Below are 17,278 nucleotides of genomic sequence, written 5' to 3'. Positions count from 1 at the left end.
AGGCAATTGTCTGTGATCTTGGGGAATTCACAATCTGTTGTAGGAGGCAACTCTAATGTCAGAGGTCCTGCTGTGGAATGCAGTCTAAAGTTCCAACGGTGCGCAGAGGTACCTCTTCAGAGAACTCTTTCATGCTCGTGTGGATTTAAAGAAAAAATGTGAAAATAGGAAGGAGTTCTCCCAAATCCCAGACCAATATTTTAAGAGCACATACAGAGCTTCTATTTAACACTGAACACATGTAAACTAGTGGTGCATAAGCAATGAAGCACTCACTAGCTGAATTCCTACTCTTGAACACTCTATTCATTTCATATTTAATTCTTTATCATTAATTTCCAACATCTGCTTCACTGGTGGCTGGGTGGGGGGAAGGGATGTCACAAATGCATAATCTGTGCTATTTCTGGTCCTATCATGCCCTCATTACTTTTCAAAATCCTAGCCACTCCAATAACTTCTCCAACAGTGTATTGAAAAGGTAATATGTGTACTTGCAAACACAGAATATTCCTTCTTTAACAAGCACTACCAAAAGGTAAGGTGCAAATGTCTAAATACAGACTGTGGCTGTACATTATCTGTGGTAAACTGTTACTGCTGCTCATTACAAAAGAAGAAAGAATAAAACTCAGTCACCGTGGCATTATGAGCCATATCTGGATCTGTTTCAGAACATCCAGCCAAAAAGCTCACTTCATATGCCTACCTCACTCTGTTAGACCTCATCCAGATGGATCTCACATGCTAAGTGCATCCAGTCAGAGAGGCAATGGCCAGGCTGACTTCAAGGCTCCAGTCTGAAGGACTTGAGGTAGCCCAGGGGTTGCAAATTCTTACTATGCATCAATGCACATTAGAAAGGGCTTAGTAAAGAAACATTCACTCTGCTAAAGATGACTCAGGACTATGGGAAATTTTTCATTGTTGTTTCATTGCTCTTGGTAGCAAAATGGATGAATGCCAAAACTAGGGAGTTGGGAGATCTTTCCTCTTGAGGCCTTATAATCCAGGCAACCTGGTACTTTACTGGTTGTAGCGGTAGGCACCCACAGGCCTATAGCGATGAGTGGAGACAACTGGCTCCCAAGAAAGCTAGAAGAAGGAAAGGGGAGAGAGGAAGGGTCTGCAGAAATGTTGAGCTACATACAGTGCTGATTGTGAAGAGGGTTGGTGTTTTTTTCTGGTTCTGTTTTGTTACTGCTTATAAAAAATAACTGGAGAAAAACCAAGGAGGGGGAAAAGAAATGTACTCATTACCTAACTCATGTAACTCCTCTGTACAGCATCTTCACAATCAAATTTTGAAAAATCGGAGAAATGTTCTAAAATGTGATTTAGGTAAGTAAAGTGAGGCAGACTGCATCATTAGCCCAGATGACCCGAGGCTCTCCTTCTTTTGTATCTATACCTATTGCCATATGACTTGCAGTACCTAGAGTAGGAAAAATATTCCTGACCCAATTGATGATATCCAGCTTGGCCATGTGACTTGCTTTGGGCAATTTATCTATGTAGATTTGCTTTGGCCAATTAAAGGTGAACAAAGCAATGAATGCCAGCTAAGAGCTGGTGGCAAATGCCAAACAGGACCTGTTCCTTCAGACTGATGCCTAGATTAAGGTCACATGGTACAGGGCCATACTAACCTTGGCTGACATGTAAAGTTACAGAAATAAACCTTCATTGTCTCAAGCCACTGAACATTTCAGGTTGTTTCTAATGAATCACTTAGCATAAGCAGATGAGACACAAAGCAGAATGAACCTTGATTCTTATCTACCCATTTGTCTGTTCACCAATTACTCTTCAGTCAGGTAAATTTTATACTCTGGATCATATAATTTTCGACCCAGAAATCCTACATGATCTATATAGCCCACAAAATTATGGTCTAACTCCTAAATCCAATAAGCTTGCTACTTTCTTAGCTCTTTTTTTCCTGGGAAGAGTGGGTTACTATGGGCCTTGTACTTTGCTAGGAAGGTATTCTACCACTTGAACGATGTCCTTGGCCCCTTTTGCTTTATTTTTCAGATATGGTAGCCAGATTGGATTGAGATCTTTGTATTTCTATGTTCCACAAAGCTGAGATGATAGGTCTTTGCCACCACATCTCAGTATAGGTTGAGAAGGGGTTGGGGGTTGGGGGAAGATGCCTTACTAACATTTTGCTCCAGGTGGCCTTGAACTTTGATGCTACCAACTGACCTTTGTGTCTCAGTTAACTAGGATTACAGGAGCAAGCCACTGCACATGTCCTTACTTTCTTAGTCTTTTTTTCCCCCCTGGTACCAGGGCTGGAACTTCAAGTTCAGTTTTGAGTACTCTGGCTCAGCTTTCTTGGTCAAAACTGGTGTTCTACTACTTGAGACATACTTCCAACCTGGCTTTTTGCTGGTTAACTGGAGATGAAGTCTTGCAGATTCTTCTGTCTGGGCTGGCTTCCAGTTGAGGTCTCATCCTCCCGAGGAGTTAGATTACAGGAGTGAGACATCAGCATCTGGCTTTCTTAGCTTTTAATACATGATTTATCTTTAGATGCATCTTACCAGAGTGTGTAACTCATTACTTCTGGTTTTCTTTTGTTTTTTGTTTTTTTTGTTGTTGTTGTTGTTGGTTGTGGTACTTGAACTCTGGGGCTGGGTGTTGTCCCTCAGCTCTTCAGCTCAAGGATAACACTGTACACTTGGGCCACAGAGCCACTTCCAGTTTTCTGGTAGTTTATTGGAGATTAGAGTCTCATGGACCTTCCTGCATGGGCTGGCTTTGAACCGTGATCCTCGGCCTCAGATCTCAGCCTACTGAGTAGCTAGGATTACAGGTGTGAGTCACCAGCGCCCAGCTCATTACTTCTGTTTTAATCTTGGGGATACTGTAGATTGATCCTGGGCATTGCACACACTTAGGCAAAGGTGCTATCATTGAGCTGCATCCACCCCCAGTCCTCACTGCTTGCTAACACAAAATTACTTTCTTGTTCCTGTTTTTACACATATTTTGTATGTAAAATCCTAAATTTCTGCCCTTGGAAACTTTATGTACCCTTGAAGGCCTTCCTGAAGCTCCATGTTTAACTATGAGTCTTCTTCCTCTGAAGTCACAAAGGACTGAACTAGTGACTGATGACATTTATCATAATAATGTTGAATTACTTATAGAAGACTACACATATTTAGCCATCCTCATCACACTGAATTCTAGAGAGCAGAAGTCCCTACTTTAACTGTCTCAAGTCTCATCTCCTGTCCTTGTCTGAATTACTACATGATACATTTTGCAGAAAGCTCTCAATGTTTGCCTCGTAAATAACTTGAGTGCGAAAGTAAAAACAAATCTTAGGGAAATTCCAGCCACGGTTAAGTTTATGCAACTGCAGCACTCCTGGACCAAGCACAAGGGCAGAAGTATAAAGGACGATGGCAAGGTGGCTGCACTTAACTGGGAAGGAAACAAGCAAAAGCCTAAAGACAAATGATGAAATTTGGTGCCCAACCAGGTGTTTGCTCTGAAGTAGAACTGTCTGATAGGAAGAATATTTCCATAGACTCCTTAAAAAGTGAAACAAGATAAAAAATTTAATAACAGTGACTCATTTTTACCCTTGAATTAAGTCTTAGAAATCTGGTGTCTATAACTGAGTTTCAGTGGCTCATGACTGTCTTCCTACCCAGAAGGCTGACATCTGAGGATCATTGTTCAAAACCAGCCTGAGAAGACAAATCTGAATGACTATTATCCCCAATTAACTAGCAAAAAGCTGAAAGTAGAGTTGTGGCACAAGAGGTAGAGCGCCAGATATGAGCAAACAAGCTTAGAGACAGCACCCAGACCCTGGGTTCAAGCCCCAGTATTAGCACAAAAACAAGATACGGTTTTACACAAAATGATCACCCATATACTTACATTTATTGTTATTAGGGTCTACAAAGCCTAAAAATTGGCTAACTATTCTTCTCCTTCTGTGCAACTGCCAACCAAAATCCAAATCTTACCAAAAAGTGCTCACTAACCATCAACTTTCCCCCTGTGCCTCTATTTGTAGTATCTCTAACATAGAAGCCCTGGATTCAAGACCACAGTCACATTGAGAGAACAGGACACATCTACCACATTCTGACAATTATTGAAAAGGCTCTTTATTCTTTTTTAAACTACTGAAGAGATACAAAGTAGGTATCTCAATGTTTGTTCAAAAGCTTATTGCTCATAAGGGAAACAGAGGATGTTCCTGTAAAATAGCATAATATGCCACAGGTGAAAGTATTAACAGCTACACACTTGGGCAGAGATAAATGTTTCTCCACTCAAGAGTACCACTTGATAAAATCTGACACTTAGCAAAGAGAAAAAAAAATCTAAATATATGGCACATAGCAATCTTAAAAGACATAAGGTATAAATTTCCCTTTCTGTTCTTCCATGATACACTTCTCATGCCATATAAAAAAATGTTAAATCTAACACTTCAAAGCTGATCAGATTTTTTCATCTTCTCCTTGACTTCATGCAAAGCAGAGGGGGAAAAATTTAAGAAACAAACATCCAATTTGAAGAGAACAAGTGTTCAGACTGTCAACCCTACCACAAAGCAGCAGCATTTTGAATACCTGGGCTCTCTCTCTCTTATTTTCACTGGCTCTTCTACCTCCTTCCATTGCCTAGAGCAGGATGAGTGCTGGGCTGCTAGGCCTGTCTTCAGTCCTCTTACTCCTCTCCTACTTTATCAATCTCATCTTCCTCTCCTTATTGGTTCTCCTACCTTAGTACATTTAAAAAATGAATTCTAAAAAAAAATCCTTACCCATCACAGAAATAGTGAGTACTATAGCTTAGTGGTTGTTATTTTCCATCATCACATAAGCAGACATAATTTCAAGAACTAACCTAACACAGATGGAGTACATAAATAAAAGTTCTTTGGAAAGAAAACAAATTAATGACATAAGATGATAAGGTCTCTAGTGTTTAGAGGGCAATTACCCTTTAAGGTCAGGTCAGTCTAACATGGACCGAAGGGGATATCAGGGACATTGGGCTTTTGGGGAGATTCAAGAGACTGGACACTGTCCCTTAGCTTTTATACTTAAGGCTGGTGCTCTACCACATGCACCACATCTCCACTTCTGTTTTTTTTTTTTGGGGGGGGGGGGAGTGGTTAACTGGACTTTCTGGCTCAAGCTGGCTTCGAACCACCATACTCAGATTTCCGCCTCCTTAGTAGCTAGGATTACAGGTGTAACCCACTGACACCAGCATTGGGTTCTTCTTGAGAATGGATTCACAGTATTGAGTATGGCTCAGCCTCTGACTGCCTGAATGGGTATATTTTTGTACCACAGAAGCTACCAGCTGAGTTGGGGGTACTTGGTAAACAGGAGAGTATTGCAGAGCAAGTTCCCCAACTCTGGGTACAAGTACTCTGTAATGGGGGTCCTGCCATTATACACCAACTCTACATTCTTGGTACTTAGTTTCATTCTCTGCAGTCACCACATAGACAGATTTCTTTCTTCTCAGTTGCTAATACCACACCAGTTGCATTTTATTTCCAATTAAAGGGACTCCTCCAGCTATAGCAGCCAAAGCATATTTGATCTGGACAAGTTTATTAGATGGGATAAATGTAGTTGGCATTAAGCTGAAACTGTCATTTGTCATCTTTACTCAGTCTAATCTCTGTAGTTCATAACACAATTGATTTTATATGTGTGTATTATCTACCACATTCCACCCCCAATTAAAACACCAGGAGTAGGTCTGATTACACAACAATTGTCTATTGAATGGAATCATTATTTGTTAAATCCAATCATCCTAGCTTTTCTAATATTTTTATGCAAAAATCATTGTTTTAAATTAATATTATCTATCTATCTATCTAAATTTATCTATTTTTAGTTGTTGTTTTGGTATGCTGCCCATGCTGGTTCTCAATTCTGGGTTCATATAATACTCAAGTGACTGAGACTAGACGTGTGTACAGTGGTGCCCAGTAAAAACAAATCATTCTTGTATAATTATTATATTACATTAATGGGCAGGGAATGTGGCTCAGTGGTAGAGTGCTTGCCTAGTATTCATGAAGCCCTGGGTTTGATTCCTCAGTATTCCATAAACAGAAAATGCCAGAAGAGGCTCTGTGGGTCAAGTGGTAGAGTGCTAGCCTTGAGCAAAAGAAGCTCAAGGACAGTGCCTAGGCTCTGAGTTCAAGCTCCAGGACTGGCAAAAAATAATAAAATAAAATAAAATAAAAAATTACATTTAATGTGGGGCCTCATCATTGATTGTATTTTAAAACTTTCACGTACTTCTCAGGAACTTAGCAAAAACTAAGGTGTCAACTAGGCTACATACATAGACTAGAAAGTAACCAGAATGTTTTTGTATTTTCTAGGCTGCAACTCATATTGTTACATCCATATTAGCAATTACTAAGTGAGAAATTCCTAAAGATTTGTCCAAGAAATCTGCTATGGCTTATATGTCTATAGTATTACGTATTTCCTCTTTCTTAATAGGTCTCCTACTATATGTTCAATGCATGGCTTCCATGCTGAAGTTGAAATACTCTTTTTATTGGTTGTAGGGCTTGAATTCAGGGCCTAGACACTGTCCCTGCGCTCCTTTGCTCAAGGCTAATCCTCTACCACTTTGAGCCTCAGTGTCACTTCCCTGAAGTTGAAATTCTTAAATGCAAAAGATAATATCCACACTGGACACCAGTGACTCACACCTGTAACCCTAGCTACTCAGGAGGCTGAGATCTGAGGATCATGATCAGAAGCCAGCCAGGGCAAGAAAGTCTGTCAGGCTCTTATCTCCAATTAACCGCCAGAAAAAAGCTCAGGGGCAGTGCCCAGACTCTGAGTTCAAGTTTCATGACTGACACACACACACACACACACAAAAGACAATACCTATGATGCCATCAGTAAATACAAAGTTTGAAGTAGAATTTTATTTGGTTTCTATAATCCAACAGCTAAACTGGATAGTTCTTCATAACTTAGAAGAAATCCTTGTCTATTCTGGACTTTCTGTCCTTATCTACTATGTCCTAGATTTTGACCACATAGCACATGTGTTTAGAACTTGTTCTAATCCCACATCATGATCAACGCCTATAATCATCAGCATTACTGACCAGAAGCCATCAAGTTTCTTGTTATATTTGGTGCTAAGTTCCTTCATTGGTTTTAAAAAAAAAAATCAACCTGTATTTATTCGGGGCCGATTGTCAACATTCCATACTTCTCATTCCAGTGCCTATCTATTCTCTTGCTTTGGGGATTGGAACTGTTAAAAGATGCTTAATGAAAGGTTGGGGTCACTGTGATCAGCTAGGACCTCTGATGGAGCACCCAGATTGAGGAAGCTTAAATCTCTATTTACATATATTGAAAAATCTTTTTAAAGACATGAACACTTCTTATCAGGATACAGGAAAAGACAGCTTGTCCAAGCAATTATCATGGTTCCCCTACTTCTCAATCTCAGTCACTTTCTCCCCCTACTTTTGAGGGTGGCCATACTACACTCTGGCAGTTCCACCCCTTCAATCAGTCTACAAACCAGAACATATTTCATCTTGATTAACCTCCTTGCATAATCAACAAAATGGAAACAATCCCAGGACAGGACTGTCTGAGGAACAGTGCATCCATCTGAGAGTGAAATCATGAGTGAAAGGACTTTGCAAATGTAGACTGACATTCTAACTTGACATGATTACCAACAGGAATTGTTTTCTCACCGTTAAGCTTTATATTAGAATGATGTTTTTCCTTGCTAAGAGGACAGATGTTATATGGGTTATTGTAATGAGTTAAAGGTCTACGTTCCAGCACACTAAGCCAGTATACATGCCCAGTATACATAAGTGCTTACCTTGGGAGGTTTCCTTAATGATGCAAAGAAGAAATTTCAGCAGCAGGTACAGAGGGTCATAAACACAGCAGCCACATCAGATGAGAACAATGGAAAGAAAAAAAAACAACAAAGGTAAATTCAGAACTGTGGTATCAGGATTTGACATACCAGAAGACAAATCAAACACATTCCTGCCTGAAGAGATAAATTCTTACATTTGCTCATAAATGGAGTACACCCTTAACAATTTTCCTTATTCTAGGTTAGCAGAATGTATCCAGATAGTCCCTCACAGCTATTTTTAGTTGTTCTAAGAAGTGGCAATGGAAAAATATAAAGATAAGGAAATGTTACAATTATTATTGCATCTGAGCAAATACATTTACATCAATTTTCACATTTAAATTTTCCTTAAATCAGAGTTGAAATATACCTATACCACTCCTTGGGAAAATCCATATATTCTAATAGATATATTAAGGGTTTTTTTCTCATTTAGAAATGATGGTTTGCTGGGCATCAGTGGCTTACACCTGTAATCCTAGCTACTTGAGAAGCTGAGATCTAAGCATCACTGTTGCAAGAAAGTCCACGAGACTCTTATTAACCATCAAAAAGCTAGAAGTGGAGGTGTGGCACAACTGGTAGAGCACTAGCCTTGAGAGAAAAAGCTCAGGGACAGTAACCAGGCCCTGAGTTCAAGCCTCAGTACTGACAAACATGCCCCCAGACACACACAAACACACAAGCACTCATTATGGTTCAGAGTTAGGGAACATTTTTCTCTGCCATGGGCCATTTAAAACATCATTTGAGGGCCATACAGAATTATCAATACAGGCAGATGGCCATGATTGGTCACCAAGAAGGATCTGAGAAGCATATCTGTCTGTCCCATCGTGGACCAAATGATTTCACAGCCTTACACAGCCTGAGGGCTACAGGTTCCTATCCTGCATAATAATTTTCATCTATTTCAACCTTGAATGAAATTTAAAAGAAATTGCATCCTTCCCTTCTCAACAACCACACATGCACTTTTTACAATGTTTACTTTGAATGTTAATAACGCCAAAGTAGCTGAAATTACAGCTGAAAAAAACTCTAAAAAGGAAAAAATGTTTCAAAGTAACAAAATACTAAGTTGATTTGCTTTGTAAATATTTTTCTCATGCATAAAATTAAGGCACTGAATTTGGTTCCTAGGTTTTTCTATGACAGTTCTTGGCCTTGTTGATGAAGTTATTCTTGATCAAACTCTGATATCATTGTCATAAACTGTAAATGAGAAATGGAAAATTTCCCCCATTTAATCCTTCATTAGGAGCAGAGTCATGGAGATTACCAAAAAACAAAACAAAACAAAACAAAACAAAAAACCAAAATCAACAACAACAAAAAACCAACAGATTTTCTGGTGGCACATGCCTATAATTTAACACCAACTATTTGAGAGGTAGAGGTAAGAGGATCACAAGTTTGAGGCTACTCTGGACAAAAGGCAGTATGGGAACTGGTCTCAAAAATAAAATAAAAACAAAAGTGGTAGGATAGCTCAAGGAGTAGAGCACTTCCCTATCAGGTGTAAGGCTCTGGGTTCAATACCCACCACTGCAAATTCATGAGAGGGAGGGTGGGAGGGAAAGCAGAAGCCATGGAATCAAAAGCTATAGGCAACAGTCACACCATCATTGGATTAATCAATCCTCAGAGAGATCTGAGGGCCCTGAATAAAACCAAGAGCTCAGAAGCATGGGAAGGATGCACATGGATTCCAGTCAGATGTGAAATTTCTAGACTTCCAAATGCAAGCAAAGAAAAGCATGAAATTCCTCAACTGATAAGCCTGAAATCTCACTGTCTTGGAATTCCATGAATTAGCTACAAGGAAAGAAGCATTTCTGCCTGTGGAATTACCCCAGATGGGCACAAGGGAGATGTGACTTTTGTTTTCAGGTTTTTCTCTGGAATAACGGAATGTGTGGCTCTTATCAGGCAAGTCCCAACATATGTGTGTGTCTACCCATCAAAGGAAGATAAACATTTATAGCTGTCATAATAAAAGATGCATGAATCGTCTTAATGCTAAGAAAGCTGTGAATTTCCACTCTGTAGCACAGCTTGGGATTTCTGCCAAGAAGCTTGTCTTGAGTGGAGGAGGGCTCTGGAAGGCTCTGTACCAAGCAGGTAGAGCAACAATAAAAATTGTATGTGCTGTACTTTGAACTAAACCTTCTCTTACTTGGCTTGCTTCATTTTTCAAACGCCATTTGAATCACCGCTTTACCTCACAAAGGAAAAGACAAGACACTTGAGTTTCAGGAAGATGATCACATGAAACAGCACGCACCAAGTTATAATAATATAGTTGTCCCAGGATATGAGGGTTACTATCAAAATCCACAGGTACTCAATACCTTCTATAAAATGGCATAGTATTTGCACACACCCATGCGTATTTTTCTGAATACTTAAAAAGTCATCTCTAGATGACATAAAACAACTAAATGCTATGTAAATAGTTGGTACTGTTCAGGGAATAATGACAGAAAGAAAAAAAACTGTACATATTCAGTACAGGCACAAGATTTTTCTCAGTATTTTTCACCTGTAGTTGGTTGAAGCTGAGTACGGGGAGCTCATGCATATGGGTGGGCTGGCTGTATGGCTTCCCAGTTTTGCAGTGTCAGAACAAGTGTGCCTGTGAAGATGGAACAGGCTAGAGAGAATTCTGAGAGCTAGGAGCTCTCCAGAGTTCTCATACATGCTGCAGACTGCAACCACACACTGCTCATCACTGGCAGCAAAGAACAACAGTCTTGGTATGTAGCCAGACGTACATTTTACCTTCTCAGCTGGCCAAAATAAAATTACCCTTTCTTCTCTGCCATTCCAAGAAGGTGTGTTTTTTTCTTTGTTGTTAGAAAACCAATCTCATTTCAGCAGCTTAAGTACTTCAACAGAGCATTTCTTCCGACCAATATAATTCTGCTCCCTTTTGTGGTTTGACTAAGGACTGACTGCCTGCTGAGAATGAATGGAGCCTGGGCAGCAGGGAAAAGAAAGCTACAATGCTCATTTGCTGCTTCCCAAATGTATTCATCATTTAAGTTTAGAACAGAGATCCTCGATATGGTAGAAAAAGTCACCCAACACAGCATAGCTGCACTTTATTAACCAATAAACTTTTCCTTTGCCTTTCAGCTCTGGCACTCTAACTCTGAACCATAATTTATGATCTAAATCCCCAGAGGTTGAATGCCATTCATTGGGAGCTGTGAAGAAAAAACTGTCCAATGGGAATATTACTGACACCATAATCACACACAGTGAGTTATGTGATACTGGAGATTTCACCCATGCATGCAAGCAGACTGTAAAAATGACTTCATGGAAGGCCATGGAGCTGAGATAGTGCTAATACTCTTGGCTTCTACATACATGAAACGCAACAATGCTCAGCCATTCACAAAAGGACTGGGCATCAGCCACATCATCATTAGAGACTTCCGACCAGGACACTCAAACTTTAACCACAAATTACTTCTTTAACTGCTTCTGTGCTGGTCCTGAAAAAGCTTTCCCCCTTGTGATCCTTTTGGAACTGTTCAACTCATGAATTGTTCTTGGCAGGCTGACACCACTCAATTCAGGTACCTTGCCTCTGTCCACTTCTCTCTCCCCACTACACCTGACCCCTTGTGGCCCATTCTTCAAGATCCAGTTTAAGGTGCAATTGTGTGAATTCTTCACTGATTGAGTGAGAACACCTGGGTCTTCATCACTGCATGACTACTTTGGGCAAGGAAACAGGTTAGCACTGGCTGACTAACATAGATATCCGTAGCCTGCAGTCATTTTGTTATGTTTGAATTTCCTGTATCTTTAAATTTTAAACCTCTTGAAAACAGATCGTCCTCCTTCCCCCCCACACCCTCCCCTCGTGTCATCCCCCCCCCACCCTACCCCATGCCACATGCTGTTTTCATAATCCTTGTCCCTAATCTCACCTTCTCATGAGGGATTCAGACTGTTACAAGAACTCAGAAATAATGCTTTGACTGAATGAATTAAACATAACCCAAATACAAGGATTGACTTGAGTCACTAGCACCACCTCACATTCTGGGGGCAAGATAGTCTATACTGCACAATGATCAAGACTTCAGGGGAGCTGGAGGGGTGGCTCAGGGGTAGAGCAGGTGAATAGCATGCAGGATGCTCTGGTTTAATCACTCCAGAGCCAGGTGGCTCACACTTGTAATCCTAGCTATATTAGAGGCTGAGATCTAGAGAATCATGGTTCAAAGATGGCCTGGGCAGAAAAGTCTCCAATTAACCCTAAATTGCAGGACTGGAAGCCTGTTTCAAGTGATTGAGCACCAGCTGTAAAGTGTCCTGGTACCAGCCCCAAAACAAAACAAAACAAAAAACAATGATTTTTTCTAGATCGAAATTTCATGTAGAGTAGAAGTTCAATGGACTGTTAATAAAAGCCAAACCCTAAAGGCCTTCTGAAGTAATCTTTAAATTGAGAAACCCACTGAACCCAGTTCCCTATGAGACACTTTATGGGCAATACTTTTCAGAGGCTAGAACATGCTAATATAGGGTATTAATCCCATGGCATGTTCAATGCAGTTTCAACAATGCAGCCACACTTTGAATCCCTGTTTTTCCAGAAGGAGAGCTCCAGATTCAAGAGCGATATTTATAGTCTGAGGCGGGCTGGGAAGGTGGCTCAGTGGTAGAGCGCTTGCCTTGCATGCCTGCGGTCCTGGGTTTGATTCCTCAGCACCACATAAGCAAAAAGAAAAAAGCCAGAAGTGGTGCTGTGACTCAAGTGGTAGAGCGCTAGCCTTGAGGTGAAGAGCTGAGGGACAGCGCCCAGGCCCAGAGTTCAGGCCCCATGACCGGACCACCCCCCCCCAAAAAAATTAAATCCTATAGTCTGAGGCAGATAAGGACAAAGCACTGTCAGTGTCTGCTTCATTCATGTTTTCATCTCAGAGAGGAGATGAACACTGGGTAGAGCCTGGAAAGATGCAATGCAAAGGGAAGGATGGATTATAGCACACTTCCAGGGAAAGTGACTGACTGGCTGGGCATTAGTGCCATATCACACACTGTTACTGAGTCCCAGAGAAGATAGGAAATCTGCACAGGTACTAGCCACTATCATGCTTTATTAAGTGGGTGAAATGACACAATGTCCCCCTTCTCCAAACTTATTAAAACATCAGTCCCTGACTGGTTGGAATTAAAAAAGGAAAAGGAAACATTCTACCAAAGCTGTTTCCTGAAACAGAGTTAAAGACTATTTTCTAGTCTATAAAGTGTTCAGGTCAGAAAGCAAACATCAAATACCTGTTACTGCATGCTAAAATAAATGTTATCTTTTAAAATATCATTTAAACTGTATTATTTGTCATAAGCTTTGTTTTACGCTAAAAAGTGAACATTTTCTCGTCTGAAAGTTTTGGGTTTTCTTTTTAACACTGCTATCTGTAAATTGAGTAGAAGTTATAGAGAATAAGTTGTCATTTCTATGCAATCTATGTAATCAACTGGTTAAAAAGTTATAATAAAATGGAAAACTTGAGATGAATCTATATGCATATGCCCATAATAACTATTCATTTAACCCACTGTTTATGAGATCTATACATCTATTTCCAGTGTTTTGGATATAGTGACAAATGTGAACACCTCACAAATTACAATACCCACTATTCATCAATAATGGCTTTTCTGCCTTTTCGCCAAACATTAACAGGGAAAACAACCCCTCAATTGCTCCTCCTGGCTAACACACAGCTGTGGGCCCCAGGACCCATGGTGGCGCCAGGACTGTCTCTGTGGAGCATTCTCCGGGCCCCTTCATGAGCTCCTGTTCCTGATTACCATGGCAGCAATTCCCCATTGAGGGAGCCTAGTGAGAACTCACCCTGTGTTCATTAAAACAAAATTCATCAAAGAAAACACAGCTCTTGTTCAGTGTGTCACATTTGTGAAAGAATCACACAGGGAAGCTTTCTGTATACTACAGCAGGGAACATCAATTCTCAGATGAAAAGTCAAGAACGAGCCAGACATGGTGATACATGCCTATAATCCTTGCTGCTCAGGAGGCCAAGGCAGGAAGATCACTTGAGCCTAAGATTTCAAGGCTAAGCTGGGTCACACTGTAACCTTGGACATGCTCCAAGCTCTCCATGCCTCTACTCCTGTAACCTGTCACAGAGAGAGTTGTTGAGAGCGTTAAGTGAATGGACATGTGCAAAGCATTTAAGGAAGCAGAGTAACACCTTCAGCCATTTATTTTACCTACAAACTCTCTCTATGTGCCACAGAAACACCTGCAGTTGCTGATGCCAGATGCTGGTGGACTCTGACAGCCTGTAGGACTTGCCACCTGGAGGGCTCTGGAACCAAGAGCCCCCTGACTCAGCAGCCCATTCCCGCAGCACAGCATCTGTGCAGAACAATCTAGTTTCAAAGTCACATTGAATCATATCACCAAGTCAGGAAATTATGCCAATTAGGAGTGAGATTTTAGGTGTGCTGACTAGGCATCTCTATTCCCAACACAGAACTGCAAATGAGCATGCCAATAATATAGGCCCATGACAAAAGCCGCACTCACAGTAAGCAATGTCATTCTCTAGGTTAGAGTATATGATTTTTTTTAAATTCCTCTGTGAACATCAAAATAGGAATTTGAAACAGTTTGGTTCAGTTGAGAACGAAGCCACAGACTCACTTTAAATTACATCCAACTGCACGGCAGATAAGAAAAAATAGACAGGCAACAAAGGAATGACCCCAGGGGAAGCCTCCCTAGGTGTATGAAGTCCTGTGCTGCTTTTTTTTCCCCTTACCTTCCAAGAGCAGAACTTACAGGATACCAAGTTTGAGACTTAAAAGACTGTAAATTTTTCTATTCCTGTTATGATACAAACCCTGTGTCCTATATCCAAATCATTTATTGTTATCATATCACATATGCATTATTTACCTGGTTAAAAGCAAACAAACTGTTTGCTCACTAGGAAAACAGCACAAACCCAAAGAAAGCAATTATGATGGCATTCTCAGAAAAAAGAAAAGCTGCATAAGAAATCCATTAATTGCCAAGATTTAGAAGTTTATGACAAGAAAATGCAAGTCACTGACAGGTAAAGAGAATTCTTATGAGGTATGAGCAAGAGACAGTAAGATTTGCAGCTCTCCACCTTATCCTACTCTGAGCATTATCAGGAAACAGACAATGGGCGGACTATATTAGCAACTTAGTTCTGTCCTTCCCAAAGCACCAAGACAAACGAGGGAACAGCCTGTTAAATGCTCCCAAAGTACTCTCACTTAGAACAATCCATCATTACTCTTCCAATCCTGAAATAGGTCAGATCACTCCCAAATGGCCAGGGAAGAGTTCCACAGATGGACACTGAATCCATAATTTCACTGAGCTGCAAATGGGCTCAGCGATACTGTCCCCAAGGCCAGCAAAGGCTGTGCTGTGTCTCTGTGATGCCAGGACACTTTCCTCATCAATTCCACTGTCTCTGAGAAGGGAGAAAGTGGATGGAAGGAATGTCACTAAGCATATTCTGTACCTCACACATGGCAGAGTGACAACTGAAGTCATCCATTAATCCTTACCCTGACATAGGTAGAAATCATTGACCCATTTCTCAGATGAACAAACTGCCCACAAAGATAAGGATATAAGGCAGAGCTGGGATTAAAATCTACATCAGAGCCAGGTGGCTAATGCCTGTAATCCTAGCTATTCAGGAGGCTGAGATCTACGGATCACAGTTTGAAGCTAGCTGGTCAATAAAGTCTAAGAGACTCTTCAATTAAGGATCAAAGAAAGAAAGAAAAAACCTACAAATGGAGCTGTGTCTCAGGTGGTATAACACTAGCCTTGAGCACAAAAGCCCAGGAATAGTGCCCAGGTCCTGAGTTCAAGCCCCAGGACTGGCACCAAAAATAAAAATAAAACCTTTATCAGCAACTTCCAAGTGTATCCCTGTAACTCCACAGACACCAGCCATCATTTGCCTCAGCTTGAAACCACACAGCAACTCCTTATTACCACAAGAGCTGGTAAATGCCAGCTTCAACCCACCCAACAGACACTCAGAAAACTTGTACCTCTCAGCAATACAACCTCAACCCCCTGGCTCTGTCCCCTTGATGATGACACCACCACCACCACCACCACCCCACTCCCTGCTAATTGTGGGCCTCCATGATTCACTATCACTGCTGTCATTTCCTGTGGTCCTCGCCACACTCTGCTGAGGATCCTGCACAGCTGCCTTCTTCATCCACCTGACAGCAAGCTGCACCAGGGAGCTGGCCAGGCCTTGGTCATCACTGCTGTCTATGTCTTTCCAGGCACTTGGTAAACCTGGTCAAAGGCGCCCATCTCTCCCTAGCTATGAAGGTCCCCCCAGGTACAGGTAGGATAACACTATCCTGTTCTCACTTGTCCTGTCAGGTTTGGGCCAGTGCCTGGTGTACAGGTAAGGATGAACGTTTAAATAGTCCTCGCTTGCTTATTCACTGGATTACTCAGTTGCTCCTACAGGAGCAGGTATCAAGGGGGAAGCCATCCAATTCCCAGTCTGTGCCTCAGTGGGCAAGTATGTCTTATGAACTGAATGGACCATAGGCTCTCTGCAGCTGCTTTTCTGCAGTGAAGGAGTAATACTAGAGAAGAAAGAAATTGTACTCCAGGCTGTGCACATGAAGTTCCCTCTCCCTGTACCGCTTTCCCCAGGGCTGGTTCCATAAGCAGAGCCTTTTCTGATACACTGTCTCCCCCACCCCACCCCGCCCCACCTCCTCTGCCCTGTCACTCCTTAGTCACTTTGCTCCATTTTCTTCACAGAGTGCTTCAGCATGTTAAATCATCTCATTTCATTATTTGCTTTACCTAACTACAGATCTTCTACCACAGACTCAACACATACAAGATCTAGGAGAGCCAGAACTTCATCCACCAGTGACATGGGGGCATATGCCTATAATCTCAGCACTCAGTAGTCTGGGGATCTCCAGTTTGAGGCCATCCTGTGTTACACACAGTGAGTTCAAGGCCAGCCTGGGCTATACAGTGAGATCCTTTCTCCAACAGAAAACAGGAGAGAGGGAAAGGGAGAAGAGTAGGGAGAAGGGGTGGGAGAGGGGAAGGAGAGAGAGTGGGGGAGGGGATAGGGAGGGACAGGAGAGGGTAGAGGGAGAGGATTTTGGTCTGGAAGTTTTTGCTTTTGTTTTATATTCTTCTAGTTTTGTGAAATACAATTCCAAGGGCAACAAATACCTTTTAAAAGCTGAGACCTTATTCTGTTCATCAATTCACAATCTGTCTTCATCTTACCCTATTAGAAGT

The 17,278-nt window shown here is 41.3% G+C and overlaps 1 protein-coding gene across 4 annotated transcripts in view; it reads right to left on the bottom strand.

Moving 5' to 3' along the window:
* Positions 1 to 17,278, bottom strand: part of Kif13a (kinesin family member 13A) — a 164,499-nt gene that overhangs the window by 95,584 nt on the left and 51,637 nt on the right. For all 4 annotated transcript variants that reach the window (XM_070024502.1, XM_070024503.1, XM_070024504.1 and 1 more), the window contains exon 3: positions 7,891 to 7,903. In XM_070024502.1, the coding sequence (XP_069880603.1) occupies positions 7,891 to 7,903 (13 nt within the window). The remainder of the gene's footprint in view (positions 1 to 7,890; positions 7,904 to 17,278) is intronic.

Source organism: Dipodomys merriami, unplaced genomic scaffold (assembly GCF_024711535.1).
Source record: "Dipodomys merriami isolate MVZ:Mamm:240054 unplaced genomic scaffold, mDipMer1.0.p SCAF_16, whole genome shotgun sequence".
Classification (NCBI taxonomy): Eukaryota; Metazoa; Chordata; class Mammalia; order Rodentia; family Heteromyidae; genus Dipodomys; species Dipodomys merriami.
Note: the sequence above shows the minus strand (reverse complement) of the source record. Positions and strands in the feature narration are given on the sequence as shown.